Source organism: Dermacentor variabilis, chromosome 9 (assembly GCF_050947875.1).
Source record: "Dermacentor variabilis isolate Ectoservices chromosome 9, ASM5094787v1, whole genome shotgun sequence".
Classification (NCBI taxonomy): domain Eukaryota; kingdom Metazoa; phylum Arthropoda; class Arachnida; order Ixodida; family Ixodidae; genus Dermacentor; species Dermacentor variabilis.
In genome coordinates this window covers 20806436-20826930 of record NC_134576.1, presented here as the reverse complement: position 1 = coordinate 20826930, position 20495 = coordinate 20806436, and the positions used below count along the sequence as shown (strand labels likewise).

The 20495-nt window shown below is 45.5% G+C and overlaps 1 protein-coding gene and 2 pseudogenes across 7 annotated transcripts in view; all 3 read left to right on the top strand.

Moving 5' to 3' along the window:
- Nucleotides 1-20495, top strand: part of LOC142592536 (uncharacterized) — a 238163-nt gene that overhangs the window by 137281 nt on the left and 80387 nt on the right. For all 7 annotated transcript variants that reach the window (XM_075704033.1, XM_075704029.1, XM_075704027.1 and 4 more), the window contains one exon: nt 8823-8979. In XM_075704033.1, the coding sequence (XP_075560148.1) occupies nt 8823-8979 (157 nt within the window). The remainder of the gene's footprint in view (nt 1-8822; nt 8980-20495) is intronic.
- On the top strand, nt 1107-2160 carry LOC142557942 (uncharacterized; annotated as a pseudogene).
- LOC142557941 (uncharacterized) lies at nt 2100-5071 on the top strand (annotated as a pseudogene).

Here is a 20495-nt window from a genome sequence, read left to right as displayed (position 1 = left end):
GATGGCGAAAAGTCGAACCTCGTAGCCGACATATCTTCGCAGTCGCAGCAGCGCTGCCGAGCAACTTCGCATTCCAAATGCCACACACTGTAGTCAACAGCAGATCCCTGTTGCGTGTCAGCGCCGACTTCTTCGTGTCACGTTCGATAGCACGGGCGATGTCTAATCTATCTTCTATGCTGAGCACCCGGCGTCTTTTTTATCCAAGCTTCGGAACGACGCAAGTCCTCGCTTGCACGACGCCATAACGCTCTCTGGCACCGCGTCGAAATGATGTTGATGTTGATGTGGCTTCACGCGCAAACGCACAGGGCGCTTGGAGGCCGTTGTTCCGATCTCTGAGGCGTGTTGTTCTGCCGGGCCGCCCGATGGAGACGGCGCAGCGCAGTGTTTGCGCGACGAAAAGTTCAAACACTACGTTTTAACCGATGCGTACGCAGTAAGCTGGTACGGTTTTATGTTCAATGGCCGCTGAGTCGGGGATTTGACTTTACTACTTTTAAAACGAAACTACTGTTTAAGCGGGTACGGTTTAACGAGGTTTTACTGTATCTCTCCTACAGTTAGTTCAAACACGTTCAGCGACTACTCACGAGATGGCGTTTGCGTACCGAGAGCCTGGGTGTAATGGTGGACGTCCTCTGCAGATAGATTTTTCTGAGACTAGAAGTCTCCTTTTTCACGTGTCAAAAGTAAGTATCTGCTGTCTCCATTACACCTCTCCAATTTAAACCACTGCGTAGGCTTATGCCGATTTGTCTCCGAAAACACACATCAACCTCGTACTTCAAGCAATAACGTGTTTAGGTCTAACAAGAAAATGTTTGCCATTGAATGTTCTTTCTTTTACTTTGGACAACGTAGCTTGGGAGGAATGGGACAGTTGAGTTGAGGATGGAATGGGACACTGTCCCATTCCTCCCCACAGTAAGGCTGGTGCTGTGTCTAGCAAATCAGCTTCATGGTTGAGCCACATTATCTCCGAAAGCTGTCATTTGTTTATTTCATATTTTATACTTATAATTATTTGGTGCCGTGAAAATTATCGTAAATAACAGACAGGCTGACTACATGACATATCTCGACACGCTAAACGAAAGGGGCATTATAAAATGCGATCTTGTTCCACTTAAAAAGCTTAGATTACTCCGCAGATTTGTGAGCAGCCCGGCATAATTGCGTGAATAGTAGGCCGCAGCAGGAGTGCTCTAAGTGCATGCAATGAACTTAAGCACGCTTCGTGTGCATGAATATTTACATTTGCAAATAATTGATCCATCTCAATTTTCAGGAAGATGCCAAGGGTATACAAGAGAAAGCATTCCGGCAGAGCGCAAACATTGAACAATTTGATGCTGGATGCTGTGAGATTGGTGTGCGATGAAAAGAAAAGTATAAGAGACGTAGCAGAAGCTTTTAAAATATCAAAATCATCGCTTGGTCGAGCAGTGAAGTACAAGGAATGTGATGACAGAGGCGGCATCTTGTTCCAAGTCCAATTTGGTCTGTGGAATGGTCTTCACAGCAGAAGATGAAATACTCTTGAAAGAGTATTTGCTGAAAGCAAGGAAGATGCATTATGGGCTTACGAGAATGCAGGTTCGTTCACTGGCGTACCGCTTTGCAACAGCCTTAAACCGGAAGTGCCCGGCATCCTGGGAAGTCAACAAGGTAGCTGGAGGAGGCTCGTTTATGGGCTTTATGGACCGCCATCCAGAGCTATCGCTTCGATCGCCGGAAGTGACCAGTCTTGGTAGAGCAACAAGCTTCATCAAGAACAACGTTGATGCTTTCCTTTCAAATCTGAAAGGCATCTACGACCGATATAAGCTAACTCCGGACCGCATCTACAATTGCAACGAAACGGGCTTCACAACTGCACACAATCCGCCAAAGATAGTAGCAGCACATGGTGAGAAGCAAATTGGTCTAGTCACATCAGCAGATCACGGTGAATTGGTGTCTGTTTTGTGCAGTGTCAATGGCATAGGAAACGCTCTGCCACCAGTGTTAATTTTTCCACGGGTGAGACTTAAAGATTTTTTTTTCTGAAAGGCGCCCCGGACGGAACTCTTGGTTTGGCAACCAGATCAGGGTGGATGTCTAGTGAAATGTTTTGCTGGCATTAGAACACATTGTGAGGCATACAAAGTGCTCGAAGGAAGCACCCATTCTTCTAATTCTTGACAATCATGAAAGCTATGTCAGCATCAGCACCATCAACAAGGCTGAAGAGAGTGGCATAATTCTGTTGACCTTTCCCCCACACTGTAGCCACCACTTGCAGTCACTTGATGTGTCCATATATGGTCCATTCAAATCTCGGTACAATGCTGCTTGCAATGATTGGCTCATAAATAACCCAGGGAAGGCCATCTTCATCTATAATGTTGGAGAGCTATTGGGGGTCCGCCTACGTATTAATGGTGACACAAAAGGACATAATCTCGGGCTTTCAGAAAATGGGCATTTGGCCTTTCAATAGTGAACCCTTCACTTCGGATGACTACTTGATGTCATCAGTAATTGGGGGACCGACGTGTAACATCCTCAAGTGGAGAGGTGTCACGACAGACAGCCACCATCATCAGTGAAACAAACAGCTCAAGGCTTCTAGCAAATGCTTTGAACTCTGACAGGGTGTCTAGCAACCAGGAAAACCGGGAATTCTCAGGGATTTTGAGTAGTCTGGAAAAAGTTAGGGAAAACTCAAGGAATTTGGGCCTCTCTCAGGGAAAAGTAGCGCCAATTTTATTGAAAGGGTCGAAAGTCGCGGTAATGCTGGCTCGAGCAACAGACAGGAATCGTAATGAATCGTCTTTGACGCGCTGTCGTCGGCTGGAGGAGTTGCCAGTGTGCAGTCAACGACCGACTTTCCAGATTCCCGATAATTCGGACGGCTTCGCGGCACCGCCACGTAACCCATAGAGTCAACGTATCAGAACGTGTGAAATTTCGGACGCAAGAACTCTTCGCCGTCCGATTTTCCGGACGTTTTGCCGTGACCGTGGGTCCGAAATGGCAATAATCAAAGGTACCACCGCTGTCGTTTTGATTACTTCGCCACCTCGAACCGGCACTCTCGCACGTAGATCCGCTGGCAGCCGTTGCCACCACTGCGGCAACGCTAGGCCTAGCTGCTTCGACGTTCGCTATGAAGCTTCTTGCCGTTAGATGCCAAGTTTTTTATTGAAAGAATTAGCTGCTGTCAGCAATGGCACGGACTCCGAATTTGTGGTCCTCGTGATTGGCTTAGGAACTTAGAAAACAGGGTGCGTTGCATAATGCCGGTTTCCGAAAGTCAGCTTCGCCTCTGTACAGAAGTGTTACATGGTGAAGCATACGCAGAAGTATTGCAGTGAAGCATAAGCGTGGGAAGGGGCTATTGGCACGGAACACAGTACGCATTCCTTAATTATACACGCGTGCACTCTGTATTTCCTGTCACAGTACGAGCGCCGATATGCCTAATATGTGTACCGACAGGCCTTCAGAGCGTTTTCGAACGTGCCTGTCGCGGTTTGAGCCCCTAAGGGCAGTAAATGACACGCATTTATTTTTTTCCAACTGGCCGATTTTTCGAACGTTTTCCCGACCCCTAGGGAGTTCTAAAAATCGGTCGTGGACTGCGGAACTGGCCAAGATGCTTCAAATAGTCCTTGGGGTGAACGAGTGGCAGAAGGAGGACAAGAACAGAAATAATGTATGCATTGAGGAATAAACGGGAAAGGAAGCTTGCTGCCGCCGTTTTGAAGACGTTTGAGCTCAAAAAACAAAATTTTGGCTGATGCCGAGATGCCCGTGTTCCTCATCCAAACTAAAATAAACTCTTTAAAGCAGTGAAACACAACACTCGGGCGTCGTGCGCAGGCTGAGAGTATGTCAGGACAGTTGAGGTTGACTTACGAGCTGTTGGGAGAGAATCTCAATTGTGACAGAGTTCGGGCCTCATACCACTGCATGAGCTTGCTATCAGTTGATAGAAATAGCTCATATTCGAATATATTTGCTTCTATGTGCATCTCCTTTTTATTCATATTTGTGAATGTCCGACTTCATTTGGAATTTTTTTCGAAGACACTTTATTTGCTGTGCATTTTACTAACCCCTGCCTTCTATTCTCTTTTTGAATAACATAAACACTACTCCTTTGTATTCAAATTGGATTAAGTCGCTTTTTTATTTTTTTCATGTGCTTACTAGAGAGTGACAGCATCAGGCGATATGGTTTCAGCCCGTCTTGACATAAAACATAGTTCTGCGTCACTCAGGGAAGTGTGAAACGGCACTCAGGGAAAACCTGGAAAACTCGGGGAAATTGGAAATGTCAACTTGGTAGACACCCTGTCTGAGACAAACACCGAGGGAGCTCAGAACGTCCCTACACAACTCTTCACACCTACTGTCAATAAAGCAGCCTCGATGCCAATGGCATCTCCAAGCCGAATTGCTCCAAGTGATCTTAGGCCCTACCCTAAGGCTGCACCGCACAAGACAGGCCAAAAAGAAAGGTACGGCAAAAGTCCTTACACCAAAGAAGCACGCGATTGAGCAAGAAGCTGCAGAGAGGTTTTTACGACAGAGCCTGAAAAAAAGAGCGCTTAATCAACACAGTTAAGACTGCCGCCACTACCCGTCCTAAAAAGAACCGGTGAGAAGGATTTCACTTCTTCAAGTGAAGAAGAGACTGTTGCCGTTGCATTCGATGATTCTGACAGTGACGTCAAATTTCAGTAATGAGATGCAGGAAATTTCTGAGGCCGATTGGCCAAATCAAGCTGTTGGAGTGACAAGGGTGACTTTGATCTTGTTGGGTTTAGTAAAAAAAAAAAATCTGACGTCTTTTACACTGGTAAAGTCGAGAGCAGTGACAACATTGACATGCGTGTCCACTTTCTACAAAAGAGAGCTAAAAATTGTACTTTCCTCCTCATAAAGATACAGGCACTGTACCAGTCACAGACAGTGATGAAGGTGCCAGTTCCAAAAACTATTGGGGGAACAAAGCATCTGCAACCTTGCACCAAGTTTGATGTTGACCCATCGGCTTATAACGTTTGCTGAAGACGTTGGAACCAGTGCGTTGCAGATGTCCCATTCCTCCCAAATGATGTCCCACTCCACCCAAAGGTAGGGGTGGAATGGGACAGATTTTAGCTGTTAGAAACTATTTTTTTTTAAAGCTGCGCCAGAAGCAGTAGGAACCAGTGCTCCTCAGAATTTGTGCAGCATGTTTCTACTTGTACTGTAATCCATCAAAGAACTGGTTGCATTTAAAATAAACAAGACTAAAGATACGTTTATGATACGTCCCATAAGAATACGTCCCATTCCTCCAGACTCTTCCCTACAGTGTTCCATTTATAAGTTTCGTATCATTTGTATTAGTTTTGTATCAGTTTTGCAGTGTTGAGTAAAAACACTGTCTCCTAGTTATAGCTAACCATCTCCATCATTTTATTGTTGGTACGGTGGCGTCCCACAGGGCGGAGTATTGAGCCCTATTCACTTTAACCTGACTATGATTGGCCTTGCTGAATTATTGCCCAAAACAGTTCACCTATCAATGTATGTTGATGATATTTGTCTTTGGACTTCTGCAGTGACTCGTCTTCAAGTGCGTGCAAGAATTCAGGGGGCAGCCACCCTAACTTGCTTGTATCTCCGCAAACAAGTATGTCCATAGAAAGATGCGTGTTAGTCGCGTTTACGTGCAAACCCATGGCACCGTACGCTGTTTCTCTCAATGGCTAGGGTATCAAATACCAGAAGTATCCCCGCTTCTTAGGTGGGATTTTTGACAGGGACCTTTCGTGGAGCCCCACTGCATCTACCTGTGCGGGAAAACCTGGGGCATGTCGGTATGTTCCATGCTGCAGCTGTACAGAGCATTGTTTCTGGGCTTTTTGCAGAACATCTTGTTGGTTTTGGTGAACACGTGTAAAACAAACATTCGTAACCTCACAAGTTTGCAAGGCCAGGCTCTACGGACATGTCATGGACTACCACGATGCGCCTCGACTCGTGCAGCACTCATGCTTACTAGAGACTACTTGCTTTCAACATATATAATGACTGGCAACCCTAAAGCACACATTACCCAGTCACTATATTGCTGCTTTGCCAGCACAAAGACCTCAAGCCACATTTTCCAAACTTGTTGCGACACATCAGAGCTACTTTCCGTCGGGTTTTACCCAACAGCAAGACCACTGTTACCCCTCTGGTGCCTTGGACAGCCACAAGTACGCCTCACGATTCCAGGAATTAAGAAGACGACCCGTCAATCAACAGTGGGTCTACGTCCGTTTACTCTGTCATTACTGAACGAGGCATATGAACAAAGAATGCCGATTTACACTGATGGATCTGTCTCAGCTATCAGCTCCACAGGCGCTGGTTAAAAAAGTGTCCCATATAACAACCTCTACAGCAACAGAACTTGCCACTGTACGTGTTGCTGTTAATTACACCGTGCAAGCGAAACCTCAAAAGTGGGTTGTTCTTTGTGACTCCTAGGCAGCCCTTCAGAGTCTGCAGTCAGCCTTACTACACAAGACTCATGAACAACTGGTGTTTGAGACCAGAGAGGTTCTCCATCAAGCGCACATAAATGGACACGACACCATCTTCCAATGGCTTCCGGGACACTGTGGCATTGTCAGAACGGAAATGACCTTGCTGGTGGTGTGGCCTGGTCAGTCCATAAAGAAATTGTGACACTTCCTATACCCTTATCAAGGACATACGCTGCGAGAAGTCATTTACTTGCTCAAATCAAGACTGAAACTTTGTGGAACACTCCGATTTTCTCCAACTGTCATCTCCAACGACTGGATTCTACATTGAGGCTGCAGATTCCATCGAACTTCTTCTGCCGTGATGCAACTTTACTGTGCCACCTGTAGTTAGGGGTGGCTTTTATAAAAGCCTACTCATTCCTTACTGGAATGACCGACACACCAATTGGTGACTTGTGCAAATCTGAAGAGACGATCAAGCTCGTGTTGTGTTTTAGTTACCTCTACGAGATTGAATGCGATATTATTTGGACGGGGTTAAGCTGATTAGATAGCAGACCATTTTCAGAGACTAAGATTCTTGGACAATGGCTCCACGCATCGCAGGCTCACAAAGTGATGTGGGCACTGCTACGTTTCATGAAATCGACTGACCTCAGTGACCGATTATAGACGCGAAGTTATGGACATCCACACGTATTCACACTGATAGTGCCTTCTTCCCTCCCGCTCCTTTCTTCCCTTAAACACCTTCCCCTGTCTAGAGTGGCAAACCGGACGTGCACCTGATTGAACTTCCTACCTTTCTTTCACTCTTTTCTTCCTCCTACTCCTGCTGTTGTTGTTACGCGACTTTGTTTCAGGAATAGTGTCCTGTTTCAGCTACACGAAATTTCACAAAAGTTGAATTTTGTGAGAATATCTCCCGGTATTCTATCAGGTTAATGTCTTCGTGACCACTAGGAACTCGGTATCATGCAAAATATGGCAGATAATTAATAAGGATATCTTAAATAACTGCTTAATTAGCAATTATAGAGGAAACATTGCAATTCTGGAATTGAGGACCCAAAGTCATATCATTAACTCAACAAAAACTTCTCTAAACAAAATTATCTTGGGTGCTAGAGCCTGCAGTATTTTGGCACTGCGGGCGGCCCAGTAGGGCAGTACCAAAAGAAATATGAAATAGGGCACCAGCGATGTCGATCTCTCTATCCTCTCCACTGTGAGTTAAGACCAACAGTAGCGCAAGTTTTTGCTGGCACGAGCTTCATGGTGGCCTTCTCGTTTTTTGCACGGTGACACCAGGAATCAACACAGAGCATGCTCTCTTCCGTTTCCAGCCTTGTGGCGGTACCACAGCTCAGATGATCACATTTGCCAATAGCAGCAAATGAAGAAAGACCTATGGGTCCCAGGTGCCAGATGGCCTAGCTACGTCACAGCACACAACTAGGTGTATTCAGGGTATTTATAAGCCAATCTCAAGGGAAATGAGCCAGTTCAGCTGTTCTCATACTATATGCTGAATTCGGTTGTTATTTTCTTAGACAAATTAATTAACAATTGGTTTCTCTGAGTTATCTTTAGTTCAATATATATTCTTTTCAATCCTTTTTGTGAGCAAGCTTAATCATAGACTTTTCTGGCAATCCCGCTTGTTATCCCAGATTGTTTAATTTTTACCTACTTTATTCTATCATTCCATTGAACTAATTTCCTGCTTATTTCCATTTTTTTATTCCTGTACATGTTGGCGAACTTTTTTTCTGTTGATGCATTAGAAATGGAATATGCATAATTGCACTTCGACCTTTTTATATGACGATCATTCTAAATTTTTCTTCACATTTTGAATACTCGTGCTGAAGCATAACCCCCCCCCCCCCACCTACTCCCCAGATATTTTCTATATCCTCGCTTTCCTGACTACACCCGGGGGAGGGGGGGGGGGTTGACAGAAGACCTATGGGCCCCGGGTGCCAGATGACCAAGCTACGCCACTGTCCCTACCACAGGATAAATGTGCTTTCTTGGATCATGTTTATTCGCACATGGTTGCTGTTGTCGAGGCATTGATTAATTTATGAACTTTTCTTTTAAGGTTCTTTTTCTCTGTTTTTTGTGTTTTGGCGCAACTTGCCTTGCATATACTTGTAACATGTTTGTAATAAACCTTCAATTGAAAGACGGCACTTGTGTCCGTCACTTCTTTTTTGTCTGCATCTGTTGAACTGATACATCACGAATTTGTGCCTTTGATTAGCCTTGCGTGTCAAAACTTGCCTGGCCTTGCAGGAGCATTACGGCATCCGTGAACCTTTTTGAGGACAAGACGCCCCAGTGTGGACAGCTGCGTGTGGGTCTGTGGGAAGTGATGAGCAGCGAGGGGGACCAGTCTACCCCCTGCCTCACTGGAATCATCTTTGCAGGCGAAAAGACAAAGACCGTCGCTGTAAGTAGTGTGAGGAAGGAACTGGCCAATGCTTGTAATGCAAGTATTGGACTGTCGCAGTTTCAGATAACATAGATATAAAGCAGCCTTCCTACAAAATTTGGGCAATATTGGTTTATGCACATTGTGAAAATCTCACAAAGATGGATGTCTTTGATGCTGAAAAGGAAAACATATGTTGCCATCACTGCTGGCCAAAAATAACGCGAAACGCAGAACATCGAAAACCAGTGTGGCTTCTTGGCATGACCTGTTGTCAAATTAGGCAGCACCGATAGTACTATGAAAAATTAAGGAGGTGATGGGCTGGCATTGGCAGCGCGCCCATTAAACGCCAACTGCAACAAAATTTTGGACGGTTAAAAGAAGAAAGTGCCTAGTTAAAGATAATGTAGACATAAAGAAGCCTCCATGCAGAATTTAACTTTTGAAATACAAGTGTATGTCTCACAAAAAGCTTAATAGAATAGCTGTTTTTGATATTGAAAGTGAAAAAAAAAAGAAGAAACGCTGCCATTACTGCTTGCCGGAAGTGATGCGTCACTGAACGTGCGACTCCTCGGCGTGGCCTCGGAGATTGCAATGACGAATTTGTACAATCCTGGAGGCCACACTGCTGCATAACGTAGATACCGTGGTTGCCGCTGGTTAGCGCGACGTGATCTCTCGTTACCGAAGCACTTGGACTGCCGCATGCTCCAATCGGCCTCTGTGGTTCTCCAGGCATGGCAATGCAAGCTAGCCCATGCGGCCCAGTGCCCTTGGCATGCTCAAAAATCTTGGTTGCGGCGTGCTGAGACTTGAGCCATAGCGACGCCACCAGGTGCTGCATTAATCGTCTGCTCAGGTGCAATTCCAAGGGGCCCTGCGACCATTTTGCCTGCCAGTTTCTGCACCACAGCACATTCCTTGTGTTATCCCAAAGAGAATGCAAAAAAAAGGTAAACTGAAAATTGACACAGCCAAAGAAAAGTTATTCAACTTACTAATTCAAGATAAAGCAGGCAAAAGAGGCATAAGCTTTCTCCTTTCACTCACCCATTGAGGCTTTATGCCGCTCTCAGTCAAAATGCAGTTTACATCCCGCCACATGACCGGAAGCTTTCTTTACATTGTAGTCTTCCTGCCAGGAGACACAGCTGCGCTGTTTGATGATGTCGTTACTATGGGCACAATAACCGCACCTAGTACGAGTAAAGTTGTGTTCTGTTTTGGAGTCAGCAGCAAGTGCAAATAATGAGGTACGACTCAGACGAGATGGGCAATCGCACACAATGCCTAGCCTTGCTGGATGTGGTGGCGCCATGTTGTTAAGGGCTTTGAAAGTCAACTTCCTTATTTCTTCATGGATTTTGCTGAAAATTGGCACAAATGTTTAAAATGTCTCCCTGATGCTTCCATAAAAGTTTCAGAGGAATACCTTGAGAACATTTTATTGAGCAGAATATTTCTTCCTTGAACTTTCTGGAGGGCCAGGGGAGCTTAAAAATATGTAATAGAAGTCTCGTTGAGTATTGGCTGCATAGCTAAATATGTGCTCAAGGTTGCGACTTCTTCCTTCTTTTTTTTTACACAACGCAGATTTTTTGGAGTGTCATTTATTATGTTACCTTTGCATCGGTAAATTACACCCTTCCCATATAAAATTAATTGCACCCCTAATAAGTGATGTCCTTTCAGACATAATAAACGTCATGTTTAAATCAGGCAGTTTCCCACAAAAGCTAAAACAAGGCAAGATCACACCAAGAGCGGTCACCAAGAAAGGTGACCGCTCTTTAATTTCCAATTATCGCCCCATCTGTGTATTACCATTCTTTAGTAAGGTAATCGAAGAGCTAATAGAAAAGCTAATAGAAAACGTTTAACTAATTACCTTACAAAATTGAACATTCTCGCACCATTCCAATACGGCTTTCGCTCGGGTTACTTTGTGATGTGGGGCTTCATGGACATGTGGGTTCTGGTATTTGTATAGCATTCTTTGCTGCTGCTCTACAAAGAGCATGGTGCCTGGGTTTCAAACCAAGTGCAGAACTTTGTGTGGGCATGAATATAGTTTCAGTGTTCCAGTAGCCAGGAAAGTGAAAAGTACCAGAAAATATAGCCATTTTATTGCAGGGGTACAGTGAACTCGAAGGCTTTCTAGTGGCGCGAGCGGCTTCTTGGGAGCGGGCCTTTAAGCGTGGCACGATGCGGCGGCTCTGGCATCAACCACTTTTCGCAAATGCTGCTGGCTGCACTGCAGCCTGCAGCGGCGCAGCATTGTAGTGAAGAAGAAACTCTCTAGCCGGTACATAAAAAAAAACACGCCCATATGCGTGCGCGCACAAAACCAAGAAATGTTGGCGTGTCCTGTGTTTCAGTTCGAAGCTAGGAACAAAAAGGGGTGCGTTGGTTTAGCGAGTTCACTGTTTGTAAGGAAAACCTGTTCGTAAGAAAAGCGCATCCGCATGGGTGTGCTCGTTAATGGGAGGTGCCTGAAGTATATTTAAGACAGCTTGGCTGATTACTTCAGTACTATATGCAAATAGAGCTGTTACAGTAACCGGCCCCGCTTCTGCTTCTGAGCACACTCGGAGCCACGTCGCGTATGAATGGGTGCACCCATCAGACATTCTATCATATTTCCTTACACCCATTCTTTTTTTCACGTTTTCTGTTCTCTGTGCAAAATGACTGAATACGTGCACTGTACCATCCCTTTATTTCAGCAGTTCCGTGTATGCAACTGGCCGGGCTGGCGTGTAAAACACTTCAATAAAAAAAATCTTAGCATCGCTTTAAATTTGCATGTTAAAATCTGCAGCTCACTTCCATGTACACTGAGTAGGCAGCGATTACATGATTACTCTTTCTCTGCCAGCTTTTACCCGCTGCTACTTTGCAGTCACCGCTGCCCTTATATGACAACTTGTCACACACGCGACAAGATAGACTAGTTTTGAATGCATAATAACTTTTGCCAATACACTACGCGAATGTTTGGGAGATCACCCCATGTAGTTTTACGGGTGGCATTGAAGAAATACAACCCTTTGCTGTACACATCTTGTTCCCCATTTCTCCCAGCTTGCGGTCATTAGATGTGGGAACAAAATCACATGTTATTTATTCACATTATTCAAAAACAGTTTCTTATTTGCACATTAATTCAAAAATTAACATAATGCATTAGAATAGGCACAAGAATGACAGCATACATTTATGGCACTGCAGCCATATATAATTGACTTCAGTTGCTGTTGTGCACTTCGTTTCTCATCATGAGACTTGTTCAGACCCTTGATGTAGAAGTGCATTCGTGTGACGACGTAAAAACTTATCACATTCGCATTGATGCCTTGCAATGTTCACCACAACCAACACCACCAATGCTACTACTGTTGATGACTGCCAACACATCCATTATGCTGTCTCGATGTAGTTAACTCTTGCTAAAGCAGCCAGTGAAAATGTCTTCAAGTTAACTGATAAACACAGAAAGCTTCAGTGAAGGGTAGAGAAAAACAGCGAAGTCGCAAAATTTCGTGAAAATGCCAACATTTAAGCACTTTCCATCTGAAGCAGGCGGCAGAAGCTGTTTCATGCCTGCACTATGCTTTGTTTTCAGTACACACTTCCTTGCGACAAAGACTGCCGCCTAATAAGTAAGTCTTGAGTCACTGCAGTGAATAATGTATGGGTGGTCGAGTACAGTTAGAGAGCTGCTATCAAGCGAACCTTTGGTGCCCCCCCTCATCATGCGAACAGTCAACTGCTGCTGCTTGTGCGAACTAGCCGTCTGGTCTTCAGCTGTCAAAAGCGAGCGCACTCTTGAACGTTTGATCCAATGGCGCTCTTGGCAAGAGGCAATTAATGGAAATGAATGCCGCTTTGCGGAGCGGAAGTTTCTTGTGTCAAATATGCACGCAGGTTGGGCAAAATTGTTGGAACTGCATCATTGCTAAGCGTTGCGTTCCCCTTGGCATTTGAAATTCAACATCATTAATGGTATGCACGTAGTCTCCCGCAATAAAATGCAGTTCAAGGTGCAACCCGCTCACAGCGCAATTGGTTTCAAGCGGCTTGACAAGCCGATGGAGGTTACGTTCCCAAAGAAATCGTCGTTCTTCATCTTTCAGGGCTTTAAAAAGGGATTTCAGGGTGTCTACCAACCGGGAAAACCGGGAATTCTCAGGGATTTTGAGTAGTCTGGAAAAAGTCAGGGAAAACTCGGGGAATTTGGGCCTCTATCAGGGAAAATTAGCGGCAATTTTATTGGAAGGGTTGAAAGTCGCGGTAATGCTGACTCGAGCAACAGACAAGAATTGCAATGAATCGTCTTTGACGCCCTTTCGTCGGCTGGATGAGTTGCCAGTGTGCAGTCAACGATCGACTTTCCGGATTCCCGATAATTTGGACGGCTTCGTGGCACCGCCACGTACCCCATAGAGTCAACGTATCAGAACGTGTGAAATTTCGGACGCAAGAACCCTTCGCCGTCCGATTTTCTGGACGTTTTGCCGTGACCGCAGGTCCGAAACGGCAATAATCAAAGGCACCACCGCTGCCATTTTGATTACTTCGCCACCTCGAACCGGCACTCTCGCACGCAGATCCGCTGGCAGCTGTTGCCACCACTGCGGCAACGCTAGGCCTAGCTGCTTCGACGTTTGCTATGAAGCTTCTTGCCGTTGGGTGCCGAGTTTTTTATTGAAAGAATTAGCTGCTGTCAGCAACGGCACGGACTCCGCTTTTGTGGTCCTCGCGATTGGCTTAGAAACTTAGAAAACACGGTACGTTGCATAATGCCGGTTCCCGAAAGTCAGCTTCGCCTCTGTACAGAAATGTTACATGGTGAAGCATACGCAAAAGTATTGCAGTGAAGCATAACAAGCGTGGGAAGGGGCTATTGCAACGGAAAACAGTATGTATTCCTTAATTATACACACGTGCACCCGGTATTTCCTGTCACAGTACGAGCGCCGATATGCCTAATATGTGTACCGACAGGCCTTCAGAGCGTTTTAGAACGTGCCTGTGGCAGTTTGGGCCCCTAAGGGCAGTAAATGACACGCATTTATTTTTTTCCAACTGGCCGATTTTTCGAACATTTTCGCGACCCCTAGGGAGTTCTAAAAATCGGCCGTGGACTGTGCAACTGACCAAGATGCTTCAAATGGTCCTTGGGGTGAACGAGTGGCAGAAGGAGGACAAGAACAGAAATGATGTACGCATTGAGGAATAAACAGGAAAGGAAGCTTGCTGCCGCCATCTTGAAGGAGCTTGAGCTCAAAAAACATAGTTTTGGCAGATGCCGAGATGCAGGTGTCCCGCATCCAAACCAAAATAAACTCTTTAAAGCAGTGAAACACAACACTCGGGCATTGTGCGCGGGCTGAGAGTATGTCAGGACAGTTGAGGTTGACTTTCGAGCGGTTGAGAGAGAATCTCAATTGTGACAGAGTTCGGGCCTCATACCACTGAGCTTGCTATCAGTTGATAGAAATAGCTCATATTCGAATATATTTGCTTCTATGTGCATCTCCTTTTTATTCGTATTTGTGAATGTCCGACTTATTTGCAATTTTTTTCGAAGACACTTTATTTGCTCTGCATTTTACTAACCCTTGCCTCCTATTCTCTTTTTGAATAACATAAACACTGCTCCTTAGTATTCAAATTGGATTAAGTCGCTTTTTAATTTTTTTCATGTGCTTACTCGAGAGTGACAGCATCAGGCGATATGGTTTCAGCCCGTCTTGACATAAAACATAATTCTGCGTCAGTCGGGGAATTTTGCAAGGGCACTCAGGGAAAACCTGGAAAACTCAGGGAATTTGGAAATGTCAACTTGGTAGACACCCTGGATTTGTTGCTTGAATTCACGAATTGGAGTTTAGAGAAATAATAAAACACACAAACGGAATGTCTGCATGTTCTTTGTTTTACTTCGCACCGAAGCAGGAGAGATGTACTTTCGCTTCATCTTCTTGTTTGCACGGCCGTGCAGTCACGTGCGCAGGAACCGAAACTATGCCATTTTCTACCGTGTTCCAGTGCGCGATCTGCTCTGGGATCCGCTTTTTCTGCCTCAGTATTCGTGTAGCACTGAATTTGCTGCTAGTCATGTGTCGTTGTGGACAGCGCGCAAAATCGTGCGCAGCGCAAAACCAGAGAGTCACAACAGCTTGTGCACAGCGCCGAAAAAAAAAGAAATATGAAAAAAAAATAAGAGACGGCAGGGCTCATGACGTGTGCATCACGCGATGCTCGAGGTTCGGTATGGGAGAACGCAGGGAAGGAATTTCGCTTGCGGAGGCTAGACGGGGCGAGCGAAGAGAGTGCCTCGCTTGGCAGTGGAGTTTGCCTCCTGAAATCACGGATTCGCGGCAGTGAAATAATTCTATCTCGGCTATTAATGAGCCGCTTTGAAAAATTTTTGCAGCAGAATGCTCCCTTGAGGACACGTAACAACTTTCAACATATAACCAAAATTTGCTATGGGACCTGGTGAGGGGCCCTTTAAAAGGTAGCCAAAAAGTCACTAGGCTGCCGCCATAGCCAACCACATAGAAGAAAAGATTGATGTAGACGATTATGAACTGCCCCTTTTGCAGCTGTTATGTTAATGCCCATGTTCCTAGGGGTGGGCAGCGCTACCCGGACGAAAGACAAAAGGAAGTACACCAGGGTTGTGCTGCCCACCCCTAGGAACATGCTCAATCACAAACTCGCCCGGCTTGCCGTGTTAATTCAATGTTAGTGCCGCCCGTCAACTTATTGAAAACATGACTTTGGGGATCAAGTTTGAGCTGGTGGCTCCGTATTTGTATTTGGGAATTGTTATCCCTGTAAAGTAAATTAAGTAAAAATTATGTAAAGTAAAAAAATTGAGTAAACGCAAGTAGGTTTTATTGAACAATAGTCCCAGCGAATAAGTCGTGTGTAATATTCTCGCTCAAGTTGCTGAAATAGCTGTAGGCTGCTCGCACTGACCAGACCCTTTGCATGATCACGCAAATGTTCTGCTTAGTGCTAGGGTGATTCCACAGAAGATCAAACATGCATGTTCGCTTGAAGGGCCCTTCGCCAGGCCACATAGCAAATTTTGGTTATGTACTGGAAGTTGTTACATGCCCTATTGGAAGTGTTCTACTGCAATAATTTTTCAGATTGGTTCCATTGTTAGTCGAGGTAGAAATATTTTAGTGTCGCGAACCCATGAGTTCAGGAGGCGAGCATCACTGCCAAAACAGACGCTCTCTCCGCTTGCCCCGTCTAGCCTCCACAAGCGAAATTCCTTCCCTGTGTTCTCCCATACCTGACCTCGAGGATCATGTGACGCATACGTCACGGGCCCCGCCTTTATTTTTTTTTCTCCTCACTTTTTTGCCGTTAGGTGCACTTCCACTGATGTCGTTGCATGCTAGCTGTTGCGTTTGTGTCATTTTGTGCAGTGCATTATTTTGTGCACTGTGCACAAGAACACACAACTAGCAGTATAAGTTGGGGCTACACAAACACTGAGGCAGACACAAGCAGATCACAAAGCATGATTTGGCACGGGAACATGGCAGAAAGTGACACAGTTTTGCTCACACTCACACAGTGAGTGTGAGCAAAATTGTACACTCACACAGTGAGTGCACAATGTGGGAAGAAGCACATGAAATGGAAGTACATGACTTTTGCTGCGATGCAAAGTAAAACAAAAACACACTGACATTCGGCTTGTGTGTTCTATTACTTTCTAAACTTCAATTCGTCTATTGAAGCAATGGATTACACAAATAACAGACGTTGCTTCGAATAATTCTCGAAGTGTCAAGTGTCCATATGAGCGACGTCACAGCACATACATGTACATAAGCGCCCTTGCTGAGATATGTCATCCCCCCATCATCGAGTGTGGCGCCCGTGAGGAGGAGGGCATATGTCATTTAGTTTGAAATTTCAGCTCTTTCTGCGGCGCATAACGATGTAATGGACACTTTGCAGAAAAGTGAGCGCCCCCTGCCGTAGGCCTGAGGAAGCGTTCGGGGCAATGGGTGTAAGAGTATTTGTGTGGAAAACATTCCCCGTCGCGGCCTTGTTGCTACCTGTGCCATTGAGCTTCATGGCATGAAATTCAGCTTGCATTGTTTGCTTATTCTCCTTACGTCGTGTCAAAATGATGGAGGAAGACTGCATTCCGTTTTCTTTTTTGGACACGGGGTGGACTTGCGACTTTTTGCGATGCTCGATTGCCAGACACCAGGTGCCCAGCTCTTTGCACTCAACAACCACGACTGTGCGTCAGGTTCATCGTGGTTTGGCATTTAAAAAAAGAGGGTTACGTGAAGAATGTTACGCTCAGTCTGAGTGTCAATTACTCACAAGTGCTTCTTGTTCAGGCAGCTTGCATTTACCCCATTGGATTTGATGTCTGTGTTCAGGCAGCTTGCATTTACCCCATTGGATTTGATGTCTGTAGATTCACTCTTGGTTTTCTCTTCCTGCAGTGTTGTAAAAGCTGAACTATATGCATTACAATGCACATTTAGTGCTGCGCAAACTGTTACATGTATCTATTAAAACAAAGCTAAAATGAAGTTCAGGGATGAACTGGATCGAGTGGCTTGGGTAGATGCTAACACATACAACCTGTCGCATTGTCAGCTGCTGAAGCTGGCCGCATTCCATCAGCTGGCCTTTGCTTCGTATCGCTCACTTATCTCGCACTTCGATTAGCAGCATAGAATGATCGCGGACTTTGCGCCCTATTTTCCAACAGACTGCGTTTATGTCGTACAACTCGTCGCATCAAGTAGCCAATCTATGTGCTGTCGAATGTGTAGCGGCGTGCGAGACGTTATGGCATGATTTTAAAAATAATCGTTAGCAAATACAGCCCTTGATTTTCATTTCGTCTGGCAATAAAAATGCGTGCATTAGCTGACGCGCACCCACAGGCACGATGTAAACATGCGATATGCCGGCGGAGCGAGCCCGCGTGCCGAGAGCTACGAGCATACACCGAGTACAAAAGCGCGCTCTGGAACCACTAGCGGACACCGCCGCACAGATGCGGCACTGAAATCCTATTTCGCTGTCATTAATGTGCTTCTATGTGCATCTTTATCCATGCAACGACCGTGCCGCTGCACCGCAGCCTGACCAGAAGTTCAGGTGTATGTGAAGATAGTTGGCACGTAGTCTAGAAAAGTCTAGTCTAGTCACGGTGTCTAGAAAAGTTTGAAGCTGGCCTAGGATTGAAGAAGGGCAGATATTAATACAAAGGGCTCATTACAGACCAAAATTTAGGATGCATACCTGTTATAAAGTGCTCGCTGCGAATCCAAATCCCCGAGTTACCAAACTGAGCCATCCGCGTTCAACCGCTTTGTGGCGTCCACCCACGACACTCTTTTTAGCGGGTACCGCTACTCGGACGGAAACAACTAAATAACAAAAATGACGTTATTCTTGCCACAGGAATTTGTACATGCATACGTGGCGCAGTGCGCTGGCATGGCATTCAGAAACATGGACACGAGAGCTGGCCTGAGCGTGCCAGAATGCCCTGCCAGGCGGGGAGCTGTCTGCTAGCTTTCCAACTGCATAAGGGGCACTTGCACATGCACAGCAGCTTTTTTGCAAAGTGTCCATTCTTAGCAGACATGATCGTGAGCGTGCATTCTATGCACTGTGCTTGTCAGCTCAAAATGGCCGTAGCTGCTGAGGGGCCCTTTAAAGCGCTAAGCATGGAATGGCCTCACTATTAAAGAGTGTTGACTCACAAATCTCATGCTGGAAAATTTTTAATCATTTTTCAACTATCGGTGGAGTTATCACTTTGATACCTGGCTTTCTCTCTCTTTGTGTCTCCGTTAATACCCTGTAAGTTGCACAGTGGAGAAGCCAATAGGTCAAAGCCCGAGCCAAAAGTCGAGTGTCATGGTGCCCTGTGGCGGCCGCAGTAAACTATGCTATGCATTGCCACCTCAGAGGTCATGTCATGCCCAGCAGACAGAGTGCAAAAATTAAATCATTTTTGTCTTTTTCATATTGCAGAAATATGTATTTATCATTAATTTATCTAAAAATGAACAATTACGTATTACTGGGAATACTCCCTCGACCACGAAATGAGCCGATAGCGTTGGTGGGTCCAGCTGCTTTTCGATGACACTGCATGACAACATTGCAGGAGCAAAAGCAAAGGATTTTCTTTCTGCGTTTCACAGGAGATTGTAAACTCCTTCCTGCATACAGTACAGTAATATTTGGCTCACGTGTTTGCAGCAGCTTCCACAACAGATAGGAAACATTTTTTTTACTGTGTTCGAAAAGCGTTTCGGGGCCCCTTTAACATATTTAGTTGGTCATCATCATCATCATCAGCCAGGCTACGCCCACTGCAGGGCAAAGGCCTCTCCCATACTTCTCCAACTACCCCAGTCATGTACTAATTGTGGCCATGTCGTCCCTGCAAACTTCTTAATCTCATCCGCCCACCTAACTTTCTGCCGCCCCCTGCTATGCTTCCCTTCCCTAGGAATCCAGTCCGTCACCCTTGATGACCATCGGTCATCATCTTCCCTCCTCATTACATGCACTGCCCATGCCCCCATTTGTTTTTCTTGATCTCAACTAAGATGTCATTGCCTCGCGTTGGTTCCCTCACCCAATCTGCTCTTTTCTTATCCCTTAACATTACACCCATCATTCTTCTTTCCATAGCTCATTGCGTTGTCCTCAATTTAAGTAGAACCCTTTTCGTAAGCCTCCAGGTTTCTGCCCCGCACGCGAGTACTGGTAAGACACAGCTATCATACACTTTTCTCTTGAGGGATAATGGCAACCTGCTGTTCATGATCTCAGAATGCCTGCCAAACGCACCCCAGCCCATTCTTCTGATTATTTCCGTCTCATGATCCGGATCCGCGGTCACTACCTGCCCTAAGCAGATGTATTCCCTTACCACTTCCAGTGCCTCGCTGCCTATCGTAGACTGCTGTTCTCTTCCGAGACTGTTAAACATTACTTTAGTTTTCTGCAGATTAATTTTTAGTCTCACTCTTCTGCTTTGCCTCTCCAGGTCAGTGAGCATGCATTGCATTTGGTCCCCTGAGTTACTAAGCAAGGCAATATCATCAGTGAATCTCAAGTTACTAAGGTATTCTCCATTAACTCTTATCCCCAATTCTTCCCAATCCAGGTGTCTGAATACCTCCTGTAAACACGCTGTGAATAGCATCGGAGATATTGTATCTTCCTGCCTGATGCCTTTCTTTATTGGGATTTTGTTGCTTTCTTTATGGAGGACTACGGTGGCTGTGGAGCCGCTGTAGATATTGTAGTGTTATCGGTTCTCTGATCTGACCCAGCACTCATGTGCACATGCTGTGACGTCATTGAGGAAAAGGGATAAAAAGCGGCTGCCTAATAAACACCGGGGCTTTTTGGGTTCGTGGCTACATTGGAGTGGCATCAGTTTTTTGCTTGCATCACTGCTCCGGCAGCGTACACAACATGGTGTCGGGAGTGGG